This window comes from Bombus pyrosoma, linkage group LG3 (assembly GCF_014825855.1).
Source record: "Bombus pyrosoma isolate SC7728 linkage group LG3, ASM1482585v1, whole genome shotgun sequence".
Taxonomy (NCBI): domain Eukaryota; kingdom Metazoa; phylum Arthropoda; class Insecta; order Hymenoptera; family Apidae; genus Bombus; species Bombus pyrosoma.
Window position 1 is genome coordinate 1993652 of NC_057772.1, and position 25379 is coordinate 2019030.

Here is a 25379-nt window from a genome sequence, read left to right on the forward strand (position 1 = left end):
CTTCAACGAGAAGTAGCGTGGAGGAACTTTGAAGAAAAGTCCGGAAACTCGAAACTCGAAAAACAGCCCTGGTCAGGATTAGATTAGTTCGAGGAATTTGTTAAAGATTGAGAAAATTTTCAGAATTTCTTCGAAATTTCGAGAAGTTGACATTTTTCGGTTCCTTCGAAAGTTCTAGACCGACAACGACGATTTCATAGCAGGAGAACACGATGGTATAGGAGGTGGCACGAATTCTTGTAAACGACTTGGATACTCCAAGTATCGCAAAAAATGCAAGGAACGACGTGACATCGCTATACTCGCTAAAATTCTAAAAGATAACCTCAAATTCTCGGAATTTTCGAACATCTACAGACATTTATTTAGATTCGTTTATTTATATCTACGATGAATATTTGCAAAGAAAATTTGAAATTTCTCTGATTTTTTGACGTTTCACTTATTCCAACTTGCCAATGTGACAAGGAAGAGGAGTGGCAGATGGACAGAATTAAGGATAGACGATAAGACACTCAAGACGAAACGATAAAGAATATTGGTTGGCACCGATAGACTTCAACTTGATTCAAATGTCTCGCATCTTGGTTTATCAAAAATGTTAAGGATCGCACGGTTGACGAAAGATTCGAGTAAAATCTCGTTCGCTTATGTAAATCATCGTAAAGCGATCTTCAGTTTGGTCGAGTGGAAACGGGCAGAGACTCGCGAAGACATACGCAAATGGGAGGAACGAGGGCGGAAAGCGGATGAGCACTTGTCCGAATTGCGTCTTACAGCGAGCTTCGATCTGACGTTAATTGGTAATCGGTTGTGTCGTAACACAATTGGAGTAGAATTGAGTACATCGCAGAAGCAGAGAATTCTACGTTTCACGCGCGAAATGTCCTGTTCTATACCTTATTTAATTTCATAGGGGAATTTAGTTTCAATTCAAACCACTACTCTATTGAATCGATAATGTTGTACGCGATACGAATATGATATGGGGCGAGCCACAAAACGTAGGGCACGGAAAAGAATCGAACGTCCGGTGTCACGTTCATTCTGTACCTCCGATTAAAGTTCCAATTCAGTCGATAAAACGTTAATTCGCGTATCTGCGACGGTAACTCGATCGATAAAATAATTTGCAAGCACGGCTTCACGCTATTTCCTTCCAACGATAATGCAGGTTACTGTTTCGCGCGCTTCATTATCGACCTAATCTACGATTACGTACGCATTTGATACGTGTATGCCAGATGGCTGCATTTGAAAGAATTCTTAAAGGCGCGTATTATTTAAAGTTCTTCTTCGAAATACACACGCGATTATGTGCGTATAGGGAATATCCTCTCGGATCCATTGCAAACGTGTTCATTGGAGCTACGATTTTGTTTTTCCCGATGCACACTGTCGAACGATCTCGGAAAACAAATGCAACGTTTCACTTGGTAACCATTAGTCGCAATTTGGACATGTCAGACGCCCAATGAAGGCGTTACAAAAATTTCCAGTAATACACCAACAGGAATAACAATGTTTTCCCGGGCCGCCAAGTCCATCGTGAAAACTATCGGTCAGCGAAAATATCATGCTGGTGAAGAGAACATCAAGGTATCTCGAATACTATAAAAAATAAATCGAGCATAGAACGCGTCCTCGGCTGAAAGACATCTCTCGATCAGACGATTCGCAGTTAAAAAATGGAAAATATCTTTTCATGCTCGAATCGTTCGTACAGTCGGCGGTGATTGGAGGCGCAGGGGAAATAGGACAATCTCTCTCGCAAATGTTGAAACAAACCTCGAAGCTCGACGTACTCGCACTGTATGACGTGGCCGCGTTAAATAAACGATATTTAACACCGATGCAAATCAAGAACTTCAAGGACAGTAACACCGCAGCAAATACCGCGGTAAGATTTTCATATTTCCTTTATCTTCTTTCTCATAGATCGCGTTCCTACTGAAGTCTCTTGAATTGAAATTTCCAATAGAATTCGCGGATGTTGACGATGCTGGAGAAATCGAGATCGAATAAGAGCGGCGAACATCTGCAAACATCGTACTTCTCGAGTCGTGTGTCAAATGCAAACCAGGTAATTCAACATTTTCTACTAATATATATATATATATAGAGAGAGAGAGAGATAAATAATAAATAAAACAAATAAAACAAACAATTGTATCGTATGGTACAAAGAATGCGACCGAAGAGCTCGTCAGAAGTCTGCGTCAGCTGCCTATCGCCGAGGAATGCGCCACAAATCAGTTTGCGAGACCAACGATGGAATCGCAGGTAAGAATCTTTGTTCAACGTGTGTTTCACCGAAGGATCGACAAAATTTCGATCGAACATGTTTGCATCGTAAATCGGTACTTGAAACGAAGTCGAGTTTCGCGTGTATTAATACGATTTAAACGCGATGGCGCGTCTCGTCCACTTGTAATCGCGTCGATGGCGACCATCGGATGAGGAGGAGGATAGGGATGAGAAGCTGACGAGGCGGCGCTAAAATATTCCACCGGTTGACAGAGTTTCGTGTGATTTTTATATCTGGAAAGATGGTTGAAAAGAGCAAAGACAAGTTTGTGCGTTTATATTCTCGCGGTGCAACTCGACGACCACAGAGGATCGAAAGTTTGAAATACAAGCAACGTTGCGGAGGCTCGAGTCGACGCGACAAGTTAATTTTCCAAAGATCAAAGAAGAACGTCGATTAGAGTTCTGTTACGAAACGGAAGGTGGTAGGAGCGGATGTAACTCGTAAAAAAGAAAAAGAAGGGAAAGCATCGAGGGATTGCTTTTGCCTCGAATCGTTGCTCGGCTAACGGCATGCGGATCACGTTCGTGCGTCGCGCGCCTCTTTTTGCCATATCCCTGTCCCTTAGAAAATGCATCATGACGAGAGACGATGGACGGGGCTTTGAACACGTTAAATCCGCCAAATAAACGTCCAAGTATTTGTGATGTTACTTAACCCTTTCGTTGTTAAAATTCCTAAAATTCATTACGATCGATCATCGCGTTACGCTTCTTTGTTGCTACGAAGTTTGCCTTGCAGAAAGTGTTAATCCTTCGACAGTGTAGTCGCAGGAAATATGGACAAACTTTTACTATGAGTTTCACGTTCTTATCCGATTTGCTCGATTTATTCCATTCTAACGCTTGTTGCTTATTAGAAAAATGCATTTTTGCCTGTGTGATTTAAAAGATGCGGCTGATCTTGACGAAAAGCGTTATAGCAATTATTATATTTGTTTGAAAATTGGAAAAAGTTCATTTTTGTGCGGCAAAGAAAAATATTGGAATTCTATCAACACTTTGACTGCTACGTTGGTCCTACATGACCACGTCACGATTTATCCTGTGACGCCACGGTGGTCATTGGTGACCAGAGCCCTTCAACTTCTTACAATGGTAAAAATTATACGAAAATTGACAGTTAGGGCATTTTGAATATAACCGATAAATAGAAGATACTTTGAAATAAAAAGTGCCCCATTGAACGATTAAACATTTTTATTAGAACATCGATTAAAAGGAAATTAGAACAAATCTTGCATCTAACGGTGCACTGTGTTTGCATCCGTATCTTCGAGGGGTAATCTACGAATATCATTATAAACACAGCTTAGAAAATAATCGTAAATGCTGCTTTATAATCGTATAATTGAAGTTTGAAGCGTGAACATACCTTACTATTATGTGTAGAACGAGCAAATACCGTTTACTAATATCTTCTACACGTTTCAACGATGTATTCCGCACGTTTTGCTTGCGACGAAATAACGGAACGCGAATGTTTTGTTGAAATAAACGAAGCCTCGTTGTAATATGACGCTATCAATTGTTGCCAAGGCGCCACGGCGGTCACCCGTGACCACCAACAAGATAAACGGTCCACTGGGGAAGAACGTTGTCTTACATCGTCAATTTATTGTTATTTTGCCATTGTATGCTTCGAATAATAAAAATACTGTCGTGGCGTCCTGAGCGAAACGTGCGATTTCGACGTGGCAGTCAAAGTGTTTAAACGTAAAAAGAGTGTCCTAACGCTTTTCGTTTATTCCGAATTCTTGATTATTATACGACACTGTTAAAGGGTTAATTACCATCCTCTATCCCCTCCTTTGCCTCGAGGAATTATCTAAAGAGAAAAATGTAAAACATTTGATGGAAAGAACCAACGACCTTGAAATCGTCTCTCCGTCTGTTCTCAGGGGAACCACGCGTGCGCTAGCGATCTGCGAGGTCCTAGAGTTCTCGGTGAAATGGGGCCCGCTACGTTCCAGCACAGTGGCCGCATCGTTGCCGAGATCTGTAGACAGTTTCCCGATTTCGCGAACTACTTTACCAAGACACGTTCTAATAGCGACGACGTCGCTTCTGCGCGACGATGGTACTCGAACATCGCGCTATCTTGCAACGTTAAAAGCGAATTAGATTCGAGAAGTCCGATCGCCGAGTTTGCTGCACAATTCGAGAAAGCTTGCGCACGCAGAAACACGGAGAAAATTTCTATGACGATGAAGAACTGCCATACGCTAGACAGAATGGACAGCAAGAATCGTTCGACGAAGAAGGATGGCAAACAATTGAACATGACGTCGTCGGAGCAAACTATGAAGAAGAAATTGTTTAAGGACAACGAGAATCGAGCGGCGATGCAAAGGTGCGATAGGAAGAGAAACGAAGCGAGAAAGTGTAACGAATCGAAGATCATAGAGAAAACGATGACTAAAGTGGAAAAACGATCGAGCAACGTAGAGAAGTCGAAAAACTGGACGATTCCAGCTGCTTTGTCGGACAAAAAGCCTAAGATGCTGTACGGTTTGGTTCGACAGAGACGCAAACCCCTTACGAATTTCTTCTCGAGATTCTTCGAGATTCGAAACAACGACCTCGCGGACGATTATTACAGCAAGTTGGGCGGTTGGAAAATCGACAGGATCGATTGTGCCGCGAATCAAAAGATACTCAAGGAATCGAGTCGGGATAAATCTCGTAGAAAGAGGAGTTATCGAGGGAATAGATCGAACGTTTCGACTTCCGTAAGCGATTTAGCTGCTGGTTCGTTGGAAGGAACAGAGAGCTCGTTGATCGTGGAGAACTTGAGATCTTTCGAGCAATTGGAGAATCGAACGATAGTACAACAGTCGGCAGACAGTTCCAGTTGCGACATAATCGAGGGAAGAGTAACGACAACGAGCAACAGCGAGTCGGAAAACGATACGAGTGAAAATGAATCGACGCAAAAGATATCGTCTAAGATCGCCTTATTCCTGGAGAATTTGAAGATCAACGGACAAAGATCGCATTCGCTATCGAGTCTAGTTTCGTACAATCTCGAGTCTCTGTTCACCGACGTGGAAGTGGCACCGATTTTAAAGCATCCTACCCCAACGTCTGTCTTATTCTCGTCCAGCGACAGCGACTGCAAGTCGTCGATAAAAGATAAACTGAAGAAAATCTGCGGCAAGAAGAAGTCGAAGAAGGAAGATGAGATATGCAAAAAGAGAAAATGCAAAGGGGTGGATGCGGCTAAGAGTTGCGGTAAGAAGAACGAACCGCCAGCGTGCAAGAAACGAGACGAGTGCAAAAAACAGCCAACCTGTGACGAAGATGTCGAGGATCCCTGTAAACCTTGCAGATCGGAGGAACATCACGGGCCAACGTGCAAAAAATACAAGGAGGAAGCGAAATACGATCCTTGTGACAAACTTTGGAACGACGAAACTCACGGCCAACGGTGCAAGAAGCAACAGAAGAAGAAGAAGACGACGACTGATACGTGTTGCCAGAAGAAGGAGGAGAGTTGCGATGCGAAGAAAAAGGAGAAGCCAAAGAAAATCGAGAAAGCTAAGTGTCCACCGGTAATTCGGGCACCAGGATGTCCTCAGGACGATGATAAATCGGGTGGAACCGGACGTGGATCTTTTCGAAGATACTCTACCTTCGACTCGAAGATTAACGCGAATAATGATTCTGATTACAAGGATATTTGTAAGACGGACGAGTCGAACGACGTTTCTATCAATTCGCAGCGTAGTCGGCAAGAAAAGACGAGGAAAGTTGGTCTTCTCGACTCGAATGCCTTTGACGTTTCGTGTCGTTATCGTAACGAGAATTTCCGAAATTATTGAACGTCGGTTATCTAACCGCGAGTACTTTCGCGTATATTTGTCCCGATATTTTCGAATATTCGAGCGAAAATTATATGTAGCGTGCGTGAAAGTTGTAACGTGAATAAACGTATTTTTCGAAAGTCACGTATATAGCACGATTCCATTTTATCGACACGCGTTTCTTTCGTACACCGATTGTTTAAAGAAAGTGCAAAAAAATCCATCTGTGTGCTTTAATTTTAATTCCAGCCGCAGGTTACGCCAGACACCCTGGCCAGACACCATCAGAACGGTAACGCTGTCCAAGTAAGTTTCACAAAAAAAAAAAAAACAAAGTATCTTTGTTTAATACATTACAGTTTATGATCTCTCGAATCGGTCGAATCGAACTCGACGACGATGATCGAGCAGCGCGTGAAACCGTGACTCGTCGCTATGGCTCCACCTCCCTTCTGCCTCTTCCTCATCTCCAAATTTAATCGTGAAAATTGAAAAAAAAAATAAAAAAACGAAAAAGAAAATAAATCAATCGAAAATGTCGGATCATCCTCTCTCCCCGCAGAGGACGAGCATCGGTTCGCTCGGAATCAAGGGATCGAGCGCGCGAGCCTCGGACCGAAGAAACAGGGGCCCTTTGTCAATGACCTCTAACTCGATCTTCAACCACGTCAGGAAGAATCAAATCCTCGACGGTCTCGCCACTTCGTATCGGGACATGGTACTCTTGGAACAGGACAGAATCGGCAACGACGACTACTTCCCCCAAGGCGAGGAATACGAGGACGAGATTGGTTTAGACTATGGCCAACTGCAGAAAGAGTTCCCCAATAAACGCGTTACCAGAGACGAAGACATGGACTTGCGTCCACGGAGTCGTTCGTACGATGGCACGTCGTTTAAGGATCTTTTCGAGTCGTTGTCGTTCAAGAACGACGCATCGATTCCCCTTAGTTTAAGCGTTTAAATGGCAACCACTTGAGATACATCGAAGATACGAGACATTTGTTGCCTATTCGTTTACCATCGTTCGTCTAATGTTGCTATAGAAGATCGTCGATAGAATATCGTTTCGCCGCGGATTTCGCCTTGCGATCGTGATAGCCATCTCCTTCGAAAACCATCATCCTTTACTTTCCATTCGTGATACACGTTCGATTCGGTCGTGGGCGAAGGAGGGAGGTGGGCCAGAGGCAAGGCGTTTGCAACGAGCGATCGGAGGAGAAACGAGAGACCTAAGCAAAACGCGATATGATGTATCCAGGGTGTAGGGAGAAAGAGGCGGCAGCTACGATTGGGCGAGCCGGACTGCGGCGAGGATCCGCCGGATTGGCCGAAAAAGAGCCCTTGCCATCCGCCAAAGGGCCCCTGTAAGCCCATGGGTCCACCAGGCTATCCCGCGAAACCGAAGCCGGAAAAGAAGCCGTTTTGCGTTAAGTGTCCACCCAAGAAACCGTGCAAAACGAAAAAATGTTAGGCGTTGGGCGTCACGCGCACCGAGAGACAGAGGGTACGTGGAGATAGCGGCGGACTAAACGATCCTCTATCGATCAAAATCTCTGTTGTCTACATCGTAGGCCAAATACGATTTAAACACACCGTTGCTGAGGCCTCTTCTCAAGCTTTCCACCGCGATGCTTGGTAACTTGCGAACCAGAAGTCGATACTCTTTGGGATCGTACGTTCTTAATCGGCGCAGTTGGGCGCCGTCGAAAATACCTAACACGAGCCTGGCGTTCGCGAGGAACTTTACCACTACACCCGTTCTATCGAAGGGTAGCGAGAAGATCGTGCGTTTATCGAAAGGATTGACGAGAAGCTTGTGGCAAGAGCAAGCGAGGTTCTTTCGAAACGATTCCATCCTGATGGGCAAAGCGCACGGCAAAAGGCCACCTCGTCCTCCCTCCAAACTCTCTTCCAAGTCGGTTCCCGATTGTAGCAAAGGCCAGAGTCCACGGAGAAGGTCTTGCAGACAACCGTACCAACGACAGAAGCCGTGTATCCCACAGGATAAATGCGTACCACCCGCTCCACCGTGCTCTCGTCCACGTCCGAAGAACCCCAAGTGCCCCCAGCCTGAAACACCATGCCCACCCCCTTGTCCCATGCCCTGTGAAAAACCCGTGGAGAAGCATCTGCCGCCGAAGATATGCTATCGAAAGTGTCCTCTGCCTCCGAGACCACCCAAGCCTCCGAAGTGCCCCAAGTGTCCAGCTCCATTGCCGCCTCCACCGCTACCCAAGGTACCTCGACCACCCAAATGTCCTCCACCCTGTCCGCCACCGCCCGCACCACCGCCACCCAGGTGTCCGAAAGTGCCAAAGTGTCCCGAATGTCCACCACAAAGGGAGTGTCCGCCGCCACCGCCTTGCGAACCTTGCCCTTGTCCGCCGCCATGTCCTCCAGCCTACTGCCCACCTCCACCACCGTGTCCACCTTGTCCACCACCCATTCCGTGTCCCAGACCACTTCCTTGCCCACCTCCCCCTCCACCCAGAATCTGTCCACCTTGTCCACCGTGCGCGGAGTGTCCCGAACCTCCACCATGTCCACCTCCGCCACCGTGCAGTCCTTGCCCCTGTCCTAAACCGCCACCACCTTGCCCATGCCCGAAACCCTGTCCACCTTGTCAACAAGTCGCCAAACCGCAAGTCTCCTGTCCCAATGACGTCCCGTCTTGTCCCAAAAATAGCGGGAAAGGTCCGCGAAAGAAGAACCGAAATAAGCCGAGGAAGAGGAGGATGTCTACTTATCACGCGGCATCTAAGTTCGCACCTCTGAGGATCGATTACAGAAGATTCCACGTCGACTCGACGTTACTCGGTTCGTCTGACAAGTCTAGGAAACCCACAGCGAAACCACCCAGTTGCAAGGATTTGGAAGACATTTGCGAGGACAAGAGACGCAGCTGCGTGAAAACTTGCGAGAGGAAGCCCGAGAAGAAGAAGAAGAAGAAGAAGGACGTGTGTGCCGGCAGAAAGCCGGTAAAATTGCGGGAGAGGAAGAAGGAGAAACAGGGCGAGTGTGACGACAGGTGCTTACCAAAGGGAAAGTGCGAGGTGCCTGAATTCGCTAAACCGCCGAAAATGGAATACGGGCCGACTACTTGCCCAACCCCGAAGTTTGTCTCGCCTAAACCCTGTCCGGAAATTCCTGAGGCGAAGTACGAAGTAGAACCGTGCGTCGAAATTCGAACGTCCGGTAAAGCGAAAAAAGAAATTTGCGTCCCGCCGCCTCTTCCTGAACCACCGACGGACCCGGTGATTCTTTGCCCTTGTCCACCTCCACCGAAAATGCACCCTGGACCTTGTCCTTGTTACGATCTAAAAACGGTTAAGCCGTCCAAACCGACGCTGCCACCGTGTCCGCACAAGGAGAAATACGTTTGTTGCAAAGATCCATTTTATTGTCCACCGGAGAGATTGGAATGTAAAAGGCGCAAACCTTGCGATCCCAAGAAAATGAAGAAGAGGAAGGAAAGGAAGGACAAATAGCGCAGGTAAGAGCCTTTCTATAGCGTGGCGCTTCTGTCTGCTAAGTCTCAAAATATCCGGTCTAGCTATCCTACGCGATAAAATTGTCGATCTTTGAACCGTTGTAGCTTTCTGAAAAATAATCATAGAACAATCCACGTTTATTCTTCTCGAAAATTGTACAATCGTCAGGCGACTGTCTTTCGAAGTGAATCCTCAGATTATTATTTGGGAAGCTATAAGCGGTGCAGAGACAGGCGATATTTTATTTTACTGCCCCCCGTGTGTAATACTCTTTTAACGTTTAAACTTCTAGAGAAAGTGAATATCCGGACAATCGATGAAAATGGGGAGAAGCCAGAAGAGAATCGCAGTTTCTCACGGGGTCTGTCTGACGTTGATTTCCCGGATCGATGTTCGTCAACGATATTTTCAGTCGCTTCGTTCGTTGGCTCTCGCTTCGAGGATCGATCTAGCGCCGATCGAAATTGTCCTTCACCTATTTGGCCTGCTTGTGACCGCTCGAAAGATCCGAGGAGCGAGACGCAGAGGGCGAACGAGCAGACTTGTTCGTGTGTGTTCTTTGTCGCGTGCCTGACGTCGCGCTTTCGTCTTAAATTCATTCGTTGCGCCGTCGAGTCTCGTCACGTACAGCCCCGACAATCGTGAGGAAGGTGAAAAGCCGTCGTACAACGTGGCAGACGTCTCGAAAATTCTTCGTCCGTTCGTAACCTCGCTGGAGGGTCGAGCTTCGTAACTCTAACCTCGGCTGGAACGACGAACCAGCCTCGTCGGCCACGCGACACTCGATATACATTCGATTATTTTTTTCTAAGAGAAGTCCAAGTCTAAATTTGGATAGGCCTCGTGGCCGAGAGCTGTCGATTCTTTGCAGAGAAGATAAAAGGACACGAGGATGATAGTCGCGTGAACTAGGCTCGGGAAAACGCAGCAACAAAAATAATCCGTGTAGTACTCGTCCCTGTAACTTGATCCAAATGCCACGTATCTCAATCGCAAGGCGAAGGTTCCGCCGACGAAACGGAGAAAATTGTCGAATAAATCCAATAGCAATCCAGTAGAGATTCCTTTTATTTGAATTAACCATCCATGCTTTATCCATCGGACGGACGAATCCTTAATTTTTTTGTCGAAACGCATCTTAGAAACGATCATCGCAGTTATGGATTCTTCTAGAGTTTCTACGAAAATGCTACTTTTAGTTACTAATTTATCCTTGGTAGATAATTATGATCGATAACGTATGCGTCAACATCAGCGAAAATATTAACCAAATATATTCGCGTCGATACAACGTTAATTCCTAAGCAACGTTGTACCAACAAGAAGATTTGGAAAGATTTTTCGCCAGATAACCGGCGAAGGCTGGAGAATCGAATTGGAGATCGGGAATGGTCGCGTCGATGTCCTTTCTGCGACGCGCGCGATCCGGAAACAATAAATTCCTCGGTCGATTCAACGAATTTGCGAGTGTCCGATCGCGTGGGCTCGTCTGAGCAATAGAGCACGCGGAAGGAGAAATTGCCATCAAAAGCGGTTCGTTACAATAATATCGACATTTATATACGAGTTGGCTCCAGTCAGAGGAAACGAAAGCGGGGCGGGGAGGGGGGGTAGAAAGCAGGATGGAGAAGGAGGGAAGACACACCGGGGTTCTTATCATTTTATTATTGGGGTGAGCAGCCCTTCGTTCCAAGAACGACGCTTTACTTTTACCTTCCATTGTCTGTCCCCTCTCGTAAAGGCTTAAGGGCCGTTTCCAAACGCTCGATTCGATTATCATCCATGGATTCTCTTTCTCGTTCGTTCCAGACGCTTCGTTACTTTCCTTCTCGTTCTTCCACTCTTCTCAGAGACTCTCGAATTTATTCGTACGTAAAACATATTCGATAATCGTTCGACGAATCGAAACTTCCTTTCAACTTGTAACCTGACCGTTCGATAAATCTGTTTGATACAATCCGAGTCTCGTAAAAATGATTACCGTATAAACAACGTTAAAAGAGGATCACAGTGTTTGACAGAGGGCTGTTTGAAATTTCTCCCAGCGGATCCCTTCGATCGGTCGCGATCTCTGAAGCGGGGGACGCTTTTGCCCGAGTCTGTACCGCGGCAAATATCGCGAGTATTATCACGGACGTTCACCGTGATTGGTCGGATTCGAGGGTGTCCTCTCTTTTTCCTCCCTTTCGTTCGACCAATAAGTGACGTTTCCATTGGAGAAAGGGCCCGAAGGAAGGGAGCGCGACAGAGAACGAGAACAGGGGATTGAAGCGTAGCTGAAGGAGACGATGAAAGAGGAGGAGGAGGAGGAGGAGGAGGAGGAGGAGGGAGGTGGTGGAGGCGGCGGAGAAGGCAGCAGAGGGTGTTTGGGGTCGGGGGTGGTCGCGAGGGTGGAAGCTGCGAGAGGGCAGAAAACTCCCCGCGTGGAAGAGAGAGTCGAACAGGTCGAGGCTGCGGATGGAAACGAGCGGGATGGATAAACTTCGAAGCGAAGCGAAGCGACTGTCCCCGAGGCTGATGCATAATTCAGGAATCGTCACCGGCGAGGATATTGCCAATTTGGCGTCGATGAAAATACGATCGGATTTGTCGGCTACCCCAGAATGGCTCGTCCGACGTACATCCAGTGAATTTAACACCTTCGCCCAACGTGCCGCCAGCGTACCGTGCGAAATTGCATCGGAGCCAATCGCCGGATCGCTCTAATATCCTTCTTGCTTTCACGCCGTTCTCCCCGGTTAATGGCTTCCCGTAGGGGCGCTTATCTAAACCCCGACGTTGTCCGCTCTTCTTCCAGATCGAGATTCGGCACCCGTGCACCTCCAAATTTCCCGAGGATCCATGAGAATTTGCAAATTAATCTTCACCGGGATGGAAACGAACTGTACGCTTTAGAGCGTTGTAAGGCTCCTTGTACACGAGGGACATACAGTTCCTTTGTTATTTTATTTATCAAGTTCTCTGGATATTTCCGTTCGTAAGATCGTCCGACAGGAAAATTGTTTGGTTTAGCAAATTAATCGCTGGAAACATGCAGATGAATTTTCGATAAAATCGATGTCGATATTTATTGAAATAAAAACACAATTACACGTGTCTATCTATTTTCATTACACCACTCTAATTCCAGTGTTAAAGAAACGTAACCATGTGCACCTCGAAGATGTTGTCAAAAGTTACGTGGTGCGCGGATCTCTTCGTATAAATACGTGTTACATTGTCGGAACATAGCATCGAATAGACACGACTGTAAAAATGGCACGTGCTCGTGTGCGACTGATCCAAGTACACGATCTTTTCAACTATTTCAGACAAACCTTTCACGCCATTCATATTTCATCCCTAACTAGGATTTCCATTTTCGAGAAACGCTTCCTTCCATCCTCGCTGATACTGATCGATGGAAGATTATCGGTTCCTCGTTGGTTTTCTCGTGAAGATTTTTCGAGGGTGTGTCGCGCGGCTGCCACATCGGGGGGATGATCATTGAACGTTCTACGATTTTCCACGAACACAGGGATGCCCGACTGCCATGAAATATTTATGGACCAGGACCACCGACGTACAGTCACGATGAAAAGAATACATTCGCCGTCGATTCAATTTGTCAACGCGCGCCGTTAATTACGTTATTATACGATCTTCTTAGATTCTGAAAGCGCCCGTATCATCAATAACCCATAAATACTTGTCTCGCCTCGTTGTCTCCGCGATGAAAGAGTCTTTTCTAGGATTATCGAACGATTACGATTTTTTTTTGTGATGCGTCACGATATACTACGAAATATAATACATATAACCGTTCCAATTATTTCGATATCTTGGGTTTGCGATCGCAGAAAAGCAATCGGTTGGTACTGCAGAAACTCGTAACTCAAAGTTCCATATCTGTTTTATCTACGAAACTTAGAACACTGAAAATTCATCGTCATACTCTTCTCAAAGCTGTCTTTACTATCTTAATAGGAAACGAATACATACGTGTAACTTCGGCTTATTAAATTGATTGAAAATCGATTCTGGAATATAGATCGGTCGGTAAAACAGCAAGTATCGATCGATTCGAAGATTTCTGTCGTGCGACTGTCGATCATTGGTGATTCCTTGCGATTCGTAATCGATAGAACCGACCGATCGAGAGGAGCGGCGGACCTGGAAAAAGCTTGATCGCAAATTTATTCGTCGGACAGAGTGAGGGCTCGCTGTCTTGGCCAGCGGGCACGAGAAGGCGGGAAGAGACCAGGATTTATGGCACCGGATGCGCGAATACGGTGGAACTTCCTTGTATCCGGTTCGGCGAAAACTTTTCTCTACGTACGCCTGTTCCATGTTTCCCCCTTTTTCCTACCCTCCCCTCCATATACAGCCTAGAAACGCAGTTCTTTTACCCTCCCCCCTCCTCGTTGGAATTTCTATCGGAATCAGCAAAAAGTTTGATAACGAGTAAACGTTACAGTCTCCGTTACCGAAATAAAAAGTTGCTGTTTTATTGAAAGAGAACCACGTGCGATTAAGTAACGATCGTTTTCACCTTGTTTTTTTCACTTTCACGATCGCACAATGTCGAAGGATCTCCGAGAATCCTTGGAATTATTATTATCTATGTGTCTATCACTAGGAATATTAGATAAATCTGTAAATTTCATTTAATTTCTGTCGTAAAAGTACGAAACCAGCGTAAGTATCTGCAGTCTAAGTATCATTATTATTATTATTATTATTATTATCAGTATGTCTCGCAGTAGAAAGATATCGAAACAAAGATCAAACGTTCGAAGTTTCCCCCTCTTTTATGCCGAGGAAAGAAGCAACGACTTTTAAAACGCAATTTAAAACGGCGTTGCTTGTCGCTTTTGTGGAAATAATCAAGCACTCTCGGTGCTCCGGTGTCCCAGGTGATTCGATCGGTTCCTCGGATCGTGGAACTTTTTAAACCGGCGTTCGGTTTACAGGGGAGAGTCGTGGAAGGGAATTTCGAAGGCAAGGGAAAAGTGAAGCGATCGGCCGGGAGGTTAAATTAGATTTCGTACTTCCGAGACGCTACAAGAACCTTAAAAGAGGAGGTAAGCGTGGACAAACGTCCTCCATTTTCCAAGAGCTTCGGAGTTTCTTCGTTTCCTCTTCACCCTCGGCCGTTCCGCCCACCGAAGAAAGGATTTTTTAAGAGTATCTTTAAATTTTCTTACCACGTACTCTATTCACTGTGGTTATTGGTACAGATACAGTATCCAAATAACTTCGATCCTCTCTCCTTCTCTTACCTGTATCGTACCGCATGTCGGAATAACGAGAATTTTTTGGCTATCGATTATCTATATTTGAAGTGCACTCGACATTTTCAACATTTTTCATGTTTTTGGTAAAATCGAGAGAAACGAGCGGTGCTTTATACGTATATAATGACAATGTTTGTCAACTGTTCAGTTGTTGTTGTTGTTGAGAATTGTGGATCTTAATTGCCGAAATAATAGCAAAGGAACGCTAAGGTTACACTTAGAATTTATATTAAAATAGTTTTAGATTTATTTAACGAACGATTCCCAGGATCTTCGTCGATATACATTTGCACGCGTCTCAGCACCTTCTTTGTCTCACCATCTTCTATACCACACTGTCAACGGAACAGTTACGTTCGTCTGTTTTTCGAGACGCCGCGCACACACATACTTCCACACACTGATATTCACACACTAGCACACAAAATTATACATATCTCAATAGTTATATCTATAACACGTGTGAAATATTCATAGTAGAACATTTATTACAACGTTTCATATGAAATAAAATTCTATCTGCCCTGCTTCATCAAACATGAAATAAATTTCTATCTAGGTTACGTTTCTTTAATTTTGTTCACAAGGATAGAAAAATGTACGAACATTTATAGTCTAATCGTTGGACAAAGCGGAACACGATCTCGCGATTTCAATTTTTTGATTTACCGGAAGAATTAGAACCTACCCCAATAACGATATCGTGGCAAAGTATCGAGTGACCTTTCTCCACCTCGAAAATCTATTACCCACGAACGTATATTTCGTCAAGGAGGCTCTTCATGGTTGCACTCGACCGGCTTAGCCGGCTCTGCTCTCGAAAAGTCGAGGGGATCGCACCCTCGAAACGTAGCCGATGCGAGTGTCGATTTCTCGTCGCTCGTGGGACCGGCGTTCACTTGGCAGTCCACGCGTAGAAAGGGTGCGCTCGCCAAGAAAATTTTAAGGACTTGACTTTCGAAACACTGGACACGTTATTGTGTCCAATGACAAGCACTGACGAGGAAAGGGAACGAAACAGTGAACGTGCGACCCGGAACCTTTGACTTCTCGCCCCGGAGGCCAATGTCGTTGACGAACCAAACGGAAACGAGTGCTGCACTTACAGAAATGAGTAACGCGCAAGTGCAGCGCAAATATATACGTTCGACTGCTCGTCGAAGCGTTCTAAATGAAAAGTCCTGGAGTATCGTCGGAGAAATTTGCAAGCTGTCGCATCGAGTACTCCTGGGAAGGGGTAGATTTCCTTGAACATACTCCGAGTTAAGAAATAGCTAATGCTAAACAATAATAACAATGCTAATAATAATACGAAACAGTAGATAATTAAGGAAAAAGTACACCAACGCTTCCCTTACTCTCGTAGTCTTAATAAAATCGCAGTACGTTAGTTAATATACGGACGAGTGTACGTCGACGCGATATATAAAACTTCCAATAAACCCAACTAAAGTTAAAAATACCGCGTTGTATTTTAATTAATTTTCTTCCGCAAACCATCGATATCACACGCGATCCCAAACTTTCGAGCGATAGTGCATATCCAGGCCGAGTCACGAGCAACCTTCGACTTTTTCCACGGTACCGCGAGCTAATCACCGCCCCTTAAGCTTATCCGTCCGTCCGATTACGTCGAACGGCGGAAAGCTGACCGGAAAATGAGACTTCGATAATCGATGCCCGGTACATTGGCTCGCTGTTAACCCCTTGATATTTAACCTCGTAATTAGCGCGATGTCAGCCATAGCAGGGGTTATTCCCAAGTGTCGTTGACGAGTCTAGTTGCACGAGTTCGTGTTTTACGTTCAACGGAAACACACCTACACATACAGCCCTTCCCCTGGTTCATCGTGGCGCGAGAAAGTATTCGATGGAGGATGGAGGAGGAATTGGCGCGTTATGAGAGAGGGAGACGAACCGATTCGCAGCCTCTGCAACCCCTCCGCTGGGGGTTTCCGCGGTAGCGTGATTTTCTGATTAGCAGCGGGTCGACTGGTTGCGGTTAACCGTTGTTAGGTTACCGCTCGATTGGTATGCATGGGCTGGGACTCGTGCCCACGGTACAGCCCCTGAACCCAACTAACCTTCTCTCTCTCCTACGCCACCGACTAACGGCTACATCGGCTTTGCTATACTTCCTCGCCTCCTGGATCGTTCGAGTCCGTTCTCTGGTTTTGGTCGACTCTGCTCCACAACTTTTCGTGCCCAAAATTTCCACCGGATCTCGATATTTCTCTAAAAATTCAAATGGACGAACGTATTTACGCAGAGGATTATCGATGTGTGTTCGAGCTGTGAAGCTCTACGTGTCTCGAAACTTATGACCGTTGTCACGAGTCAGTAAAAATAACCATCTACTGGTTACGCGAATAACGTACGGCAACCGACCGTTGCCGTTGAATAAATCGAAGCGTTGACTTTTCATCGTATCGTTCGCCAGTGAGTACTTTACGACATTCTGTCAAAATAATATCATTTTTCCTGTACTTGCGGTCTACGTTATAAACTGTTAGCAGCCTTTCAAAAGATAGCCATCTATTTTAGTAGCGTGAAGAGTTCGGCAAAAACTACAAAGTATAATATCATGGTAAAGTTATCCTCTCAGGAGGATGACAGTCGTATCTGAGCCAAGCCGCAATTTTTCTAGTCGCAAGAAATTTTCTCTCGCAGGAATCTTTCTCCTCTGACTCTTTGGTACTTTTGCCAAGTAGACTAATGTAGCCTAGCGAACGAAACAGCCTCGTAATTTATAGAGAAGAAGTAGAATCTGGTTGATACTTAACGTGTCGTATGTGTCGAGGATAATCACGATGCATCAGGGAAACAATTACATGCTAAGTATTGGCGAAACGATAAGAATTACGATTACGTCGAATCGTTCGTGACAAGTCGTAGCCATTTTTCAGCGGTTGACTTCTCTTTGACACCGCGCCACTCGTCGACCCTCGCAGCCGTGTAACGCGCGTTACAAGAGGGAGACAGAGGTTTATGTAACGACCACCCCGTCGATACACCGTATCGAGTATAGGCGAGACGAGGATCGAAGGATAGGGTACCGAGGGTACGCTCGAGACGGAAAGAGAAAAGACGAGTCGCGGTGGCTCGTATGAATACCTAGCAAGGAGTTGGAGAGATTGGGGGGTTACAATTTCCCATGGATAATGGCACTTTGATTACCCCGTGACGCCGTGCGTCCTGTCAAGTGGCACGCCACCCATAAATGGCCAACGTGGAAAAAAAGAAGCGAGGAACCGTCAGCTCGTCTGTGTACAGGGTGCATTTTCGAACTTGCTTCCTCTTCATAGAGAACAGAGATACTATTTATTTATTCATTTATTTATTCATTAAAAGGATATAAAGAATCCTTTGGCGTACGAGTAAATATACAATCGCGTTAATAACGTATTCGTGAATAGAATATGAAAAAGAAGCTATCTAAAAGTGATATGTAAATGGGAAAAGTCAACCATCTCGTAGAACTTGAGGAGAAAAGGAAGCGTCAAGTCGGGCCAAGAAACGTATGAGCCGATCAATAGTCAAACTGATAAACTGCATCGTTGTTCGATGAAACGACGTACGACGGTGTATCGTTTCAATGGAAAGAAAAAGAAAAAATGAAGGAACAGGGAAGAAATAAAGGGTTAATCGTTAGTACATTAGCATAGGAAATTACGTCGCGAACATCGAACCACTTAGAATTTTCATCGCGTGGCGATTACTTCCTTCCGGTCGGTTTATTCTCTTTCCCCATGCGATTTCGAGGAATCAGCACGTAACGTGCACACGTAATTTTTCGTGGAACACTAAAGATCCGAGATAAAGCGTACTTCTATTCGTTTCCGCGTGTTCCTCCTCATCGATATTTCCGGGTCACCCGGTGCGTACACCAACCATCAAACTCGTGGTCTGTACTCGACCGTTAAATACACTATCGAAGAAAGATTTTCATTTCGTGGAGCTCGAGTGGCAGCGCTCGCTCGACGACTCTCAAACATGCAACTGGTAGCGAACGATTCGGTGGCGCAACTCGAGTGCGTCTTTTATCGAGGAGGGTTTCGCGAGTTGACGACGAAAGCCAGTGAAACGACCATTGAAAGGTCGCCGCTTGGAAATGCTTGGGCCCCGGAACAATCGTACTGTGGCTATGAGAACCTAACCACGTCAAATTCGATCAAACGTTTCGTGATCGATCGGAACGAAACTTTTAACTTTCCGAGTCCTCTTGAGGAACAACTCGGCGAGTAATAATATCACCGAATTGATAAATTACGAGTTATAGATTAGAAACTTCTTGTACATATTTTTTAGATTGAAAGAAACAAAGAAACGTAAAATGTCGTATTTAGCGTTTTTTCGTTTCTCGAGATATACTTGAAGAGAATATTTGAAGTTAGGTTGTATCGTACTGGCTATCGCGAAATAACAACAAAATATTTTTAATTTAGCGGAGAAAATTAAAGAGAGCGTAAAGAAAACGATAAACCTCCAGTTTTCCTCGGTTTTGAAATGGTACGTAGGACGTTTCCAGGAAAATGGATAGTAACGCGTCTGTTGGCGTAAAACGCTGATGGCAGAGACATCCAAAGAGAAGAACAACTGTCTTTCTAAACGATACTTTTAAAAGAACGTCGAATAAATCGTCGTTCCAAAAACAAAATGATCGCTGATTTACGTACCGAAAGAAATCGCGAGCGAACCAGTCTCGGGACCGAACACTCTGATTTCTACCTTTTCGAAACACTGTAATTTCCTCGCGAGACCTCCGACGCCGAGCAACCTTCTTAATACCGGTGTCACGTCTAATGATAGCTTTGTGAAAATCGCTAATAAGCAGTACCGCGAAATTTTCGTTGGTTTACTGTTTTCTGCTAACCGATCATTTGCTGGGTGACGCACAATCAGATAAACCTGGATGCACCCGTATCTTCGGCTTTTACATTCCCTCCAGGGGAATTCGGCGATGCATCGGCAATAGAAACCTTCGAATACGTTTGACATCCAATTTCAGGCAATCATCGACAATTTTTGTGGCAGATCCTTCGAGTTTCGTGCTAATGCTTTGCGATCGTATGTTCAGCCGGACTCCAGGTTGGCTTACGTGTCATTCGTGTTATTTGTTAACGTCTATAACGGCTACGAAAGATATTGTACCTTTTTGATATACGTCAAAAGCCTTTGTATCTGTTACCTTTCGATGAGTCACCAGGAAAAGCTACGAAAATTCAGCTAATCTGAATGAAAGATTCGAGTGAAAGACTTTGCTTCCCAATGTTAACAGCATATCATAAAACGTGTGAGTCGAAACGTGAATTCCTTGGACGAATATGCACGATATGTACTAGAAAAATGGTAACTAAGCGACTGCTATCGTACGAAATTCTGAAATGGACGCTTAACTGAAGCGTTTGTCGTTTAGACTTGATTGGCTTTTCGCGATTTCTATCAGCTTGGAAACTTGGAAGAGAAGGATCGTTGGAACGCGCGGACCACGTAATGTGCAACGCGGTGGCACGTGTCGTCACGTGTCGTTGACTACGGTCAAAGCCCGATTTACTCCTGGCCTGTCCACGTGTCCAAATGAGCAACACTTTGAATAATACTCACGTTGCGCGCTCCACGGCTTCGACGCTCGAGTCCCCACGGACATGCCGCGGTGTCTCTATATTCTGTAATGCATAAATCAAGCACCGGCAAATGGCATTCCTCGATCGTGTATTACCGTAACACCTCACCGGTCCCTGTCGAATATTGGATACGCGGTTGAATAGCGTGGCGCCCGATCGCGATTACGTTGTCATCGGCAACCTACCGCTCTGGCGACTCCACGTTGCACTCGAAACTACTATATTCGTAATTATACAATTCGAACGTATCTCTTGTCTTGCCTGTGAAATGGTATTTATAAATTAAATGATTTACGAAGTTGTCGTGTTTTATGCTTTACAAGCTTCCAATTTATTTATTTGCGGGAAAACTCACTAGTAAAATGTATATTATATTATATATTTTATATATATATACATGTGTGTGTGTGTGTGTGCGTGAGATACATAACTATGAATAATAACAGCGAGACGGGGACAGACAGAAAGAGATATCGACTGATAAAAGAATATCAGTGAATGTACAAACATCGGCATGTATTAACGTGTGATTAAAACGGTTGAAATAATCATACGAACCAATGTAAATCCTTCGAATTCGAGAAACTAACGAAGCTTAACCCTTTCTGGTGCAATTTGCATGAGACGTTTTATCGTGACCGGTTGACTGTGCGTTAAACTGGTCCGTATTTCAAGTCATGTAATTATGTAAAACACGGTATTATCGAACGTTTGGTTTCGAGCGATTTAACTGACGATTCGAGCATAAATCTGTGCGAAGAAATCCGAGAAACGTGGAATCCAGGAGAAATCTCCGCTAATCGAAAAGGTTAGCCACGAACCAATTAGATATCCTGTGGATAAGTTTCTACGCGAATTGTTCGCAGGTGGTCGCGTTGGTCGACGTTAATGGCAGTGCTACGAGGAGAACTCGATCCACGGGCGAATCGGTGCGGAATAGGAAACGACCGAGTTTACGATGGAACGCGGAAGAGCGGCTACCGTTGACGTTCCAGAGATTTTCTCCCAATTCAACCCGATTTTTCCTTGCTGCACGGCAGAATCATCAGCACTTTCGTCGATCGAGACCGCCACCTATCGACGATCTGTTACTAAAACTGTCGTTTAGTTCGAACTCTCGCGTTTCGAACTGAGAAACCTGTGCGTTCGTTCGATGGACTAGTGAAACTTCTCGACGCAATCGACGCGAATTGTAAATGTTATGAAAAGGATCGTACGATGCTAATTCAAAGTCAATGATCAAATATGTTAATAAAAAATCATACGATGCATGCGATGATAATTGTGAAAAATCAATCGTAAAATTACACTAACGAGTAGCTGCAAGTCTAGTCCAAGCTAAATGGTATACCAACATGGTGTAACCAACTGGTATTGCGACTGAAACAACACAGCACGATTGTATTTAGACATCGACGATCATATTCTCGGTCTCGAAGAGAATGGATGCGCGTAAAGCCGAGAGGAGCGTGATCGAGAAGGAACGGAAAGAGGCGCGAGGATGGATCAACCAAAGGCTGTACGGTAGTTAAGTAGCAACGCCACCATTCGAACGTCGAGTGTTAACCGTCAGACAGTTTACGAGGCGATTCGAAGCTCTTATCCGTTAAGGGCGAACACGACGACACGAGTGCGAAGAGGAGAGCGCCCCCGATGCAAAATGGCCTCGATGGGGCGAGGGAGAGGGTTGAGAATCGCGACACCGACGCAAGGTGATGATTTTAAAAACACGCTGAAATCGTTGTCTGCGAATCCTTTGCAAACAGAAAACGAAAAATTCCCGATTAAAGGCCCAGTGAATTCGTACGGCGACGAAAAATTTCACTACGAAGACGAAATGTAAAACTTGATAAAAAACATGCTTCGTTGGAATATCAAGAGTATGCGCGAATACGTTTCGTAGTACATACATCCTTACATAATCTAATTGTTCGCTAATCGTTTCGAGTATCTAAATAAATAATCTAGCAGTTAAGAAGTGGAACATTTTTTAACGACCTTGGTGGACGCGCGAGGAGTATTAACCGTTCGAAGGCGGACGTTTGAGAAAAATGAGACGCGTAGCGAGTGTTCGCATTTTCTTCCGCCCCTTTTCCCCGACTTATCGGAAATTTCCATGCGACGGTCACGTAAACGCGTTAAACTCGTGACTAATCGTTCCTCTGTCGGCAGACGAAAACGGGAGCGAAGATAATGGCAGCGCGACCAAATAGCTTCCGCCCAGGCGATCACGCAGCCGCGAGCGTTTTGCATACGTTTCGTTATCTAATGTCGCGAGGAAAATCAATCATCCAGGTTCGGACAGACCGATATAGCTGGCCAGAGATCGTCGTTTTGTCACTGTTACGATTTGACAAAAGGAAAAGAAATGAGCTTCCACCGGAACGATCCTCCCACTGTTGACGATAAATGTCACAGGCGAACGAATTTATCGACAGTACGTCGACGATAAGCGCCATTAACAAAATAACTAACGCTTTGTGTAAACGATCAACGTCAGTCAGGTCTCGTTACACCGGAATTCAAACACAAGGCAAACGAGGTGTATTCGACCGTGTTCTCTTTGAAAGAAGGGCGGACAATCTCGTCTACTATCGGCGAGTACCGATTTACGAGCCTAGCGAAACTTGGAGATTCGTGATTTTCGACCTTTCTACCAATTCTCTATTCTCTACCGTCAAAGAAGTCGTCAATATCGTATACGCACTAGGTTTTGCGAAGTTTTCCTGCAGAAATCGAAGTCGAATTCACTTTGAAGGAACGAGACGATTATTTATGTAATCGTTTGGGTGGCGAACGGTTGGAGGTTACTCGACATTAGCCCGAAAAACTAACGACTTTAGCGAGAACTTTGAATACGACAGTTATTGCCAGTTTATCTTCGCGAAATAATGGCGCCTTTTTTCCTGCAGACGCAATAAATGAGCAGCCGACGACACGGTTAGTTATTCGATGCTTTCCCTCTTCGTTTCTTCTTATTCTTTATCCGACTACGATAAAAATATCTATAAAGATTCTATCGATACGATAAAAAGAAGAGCACAATTCAAACAGTTGACACGATTGTGGAACGCTCATTATGAAATTTCGAATTTCCCTAAAGTCGATAAAATTGATCGCTTTTCATTAGAGGCAGTTGATTAATAATTAATGGTAATCGAGGAGTTTCACGGTGTACGATGTCTCAGGCTCGTTTGAAATGTATCACGCCGCGCGGTTTCCAAACGGAAACCAGGCTACGTAGCCGAAGAGCGAGCGCGAGCAGGCGCGAAACCCGATAGCCTGATTTCCGGAAACCGACTCTGCGGACCACACCTTACGGGAATCGTCAGAACGTGACTAGTATGGGAACCGAGTTTGGTCAGTCATGATATTCATGGCCTGAGACCACCTCGGGGCCAACACGGCGACCCGATACCCTGCCAGTTATTTGATCTGAGGACTGCAAATTTGAATATTTCGGAAAAAGAGATTCATGTATATTTTATTCTCGTTTGTCGAAGGCGAAACGACATCGCGGGCGGTGACGGGGCATGTGACTGGACGACACGGAACTCCGCTTCAAAAGGATCATCGACGAGTCAACCTATGAAATTCAACGTTGTCGCGTCACCAGGGATCGAAGAAAATTCCTCGAAAATTTCCTCTGACGTTCACGCGGTTACCGTGAACGTCAATCAATATGGACTTTGACGAAATTTCAATTCGATCGCTACAACATACGGTGGCTGCAAAAAGTATTTGTACGCCGATGTAATTATTATTGCGTTAATTAATTATGTTCAAGTACGTTAAATGTCGCCTTCGTTTACTTTCACAGTTCTCTTTACTTTCGTACGAAAGTTTGATGCTAATAGAACGAAATGCAGAATATTGTCAAGAAAACATCTCCTTAGAAAATACGAGCGTGCAAATACTTTCGTGGCCGCTCTACACTGCCAAGTGTTTCGAATCAATTTTGGATCGGTTTAAGTTCGGAAATCGACTGGACGATTTAGCTTCCTTTATTCGAAAGATGATTGCACGATCGTAGCGTCACGAACCGGAGACGGAAGAATCGGCGGCGTTAATCTGAACGCAAAATCGAGAAACCGCGAATTTCGTGTTGCGCGGCCGGTAAAGGAATCACGCGCGTCTCCGCCAGACTTTTTCGCCCCTCCATATGTTGCAAAAACGCATTATGCAGGCTGCACGCGCGTGCACTTCGCAGAGTTTCGTGATCTCGGTTGGCCAGCTGCCGACCGGTGCTCTTCTTCCCGCTCCGGGCGTCATCGACCACCGGTGATCCTGTGATTTCCTCGACTGGCAGATTCAACAGGGATGAGAGCAAGGATAAGGGCAAAAAGAATACCGGATATCCGAAACACATGACGGACGAACCGCAACGCGATTATTCTCGCAACTGTTTTTCGGACTCACGCGAGTAAGATGGGAATGGATGCGCGCGCTCAAAGGGTTTCTCGAAAGTGCAGTCGAGTATTGTTACAGGATATATAGAGAACGATTTCATTTGTGAATACGTAGAACGGCGTATCCTTTAATTTCTTTATAAATGTTGGGAGGTAGAGTTTTATGCCTTTAAATTTTATTTCCCGTTACATCGAGGGATCGTTTTACTGTTCACCTTTGAAAAAATCAATTTTCTTGTCTCTGTATCTTTTAAACGAAATATAGTTTTAGCAGTATCGAAAGGGTTTCAAAATTTCACGCCATCGTTTATTCTTGTCACTCTTCTAAAAAAAGAAAAAAAAAAAGGAAAACTTGTAAATGTTACGGAAAAGTTGACAAACGTACGTGCAAAACGCTGACACAAGAAATTATACATTTCCCTTGTAAAAACACGTCGAAGAACAAAAGGAAAGAAAATGTTTT

The 25379-nt window shown here is 45.0% G+C and overlaps 2 protein-coding genes across 3 annotated transcripts in view; one reads left to right on the plus strand and one right to left on the minus strand.

Moving 5' to 3' along the window:
- Positions 1-25379, minus strand: part of LOC122565854 (phosrestin-2-like) — a 145081-nt gene that overhangs the window by 63918 nt on the left and 55784 nt on the right. The window lies entirely within an intron of this gene.
- Positions 1522-9604, plus strand: LOC122565852 (proline-rich extensin-like protein EPR1). The gene is made up of 6 exons (XM_043722271.1): positions 1522-1599; positions 1727-1900; positions 1982-2083; positions 2188-2283; positions 6363-6419; positions 7688-9604. The coding sequence occupies exons 1-6, from the start codon at positions 1522-1524 to the stop codon at positions 9602-9604; spliced, it is 2424 nt and encodes an 807-aa protein (XP_043578206.1).

What these genes read in the sequence shown, in the direction of transcription:
- LOC122565852 (XM_043722271.1), top strand. Translation starts at nt 1,522, where the DNA reads ATGTTTTCCCGGGCCGCCAAGTCCATCGTGAAAACTATCGGTCAGCGA. An exon ending in ACACCGCAGCAAATACCGCG is followed by an intron (nt 1,901 to 1,981) that starts GTAAGATTTTCA and finishes AATTTCCAATAG; the next exon opens with AATTCGCGGATGTTGACGAT. An exon ending in AGAACGGTAACGCTGTCCAA is followed by an intron (nt 6,420 to 7,687) that starts GTAAGTTTCACA and finishes TCTACATCGTAG; the next exon opens with GCCAAATACGATTTAAACAC.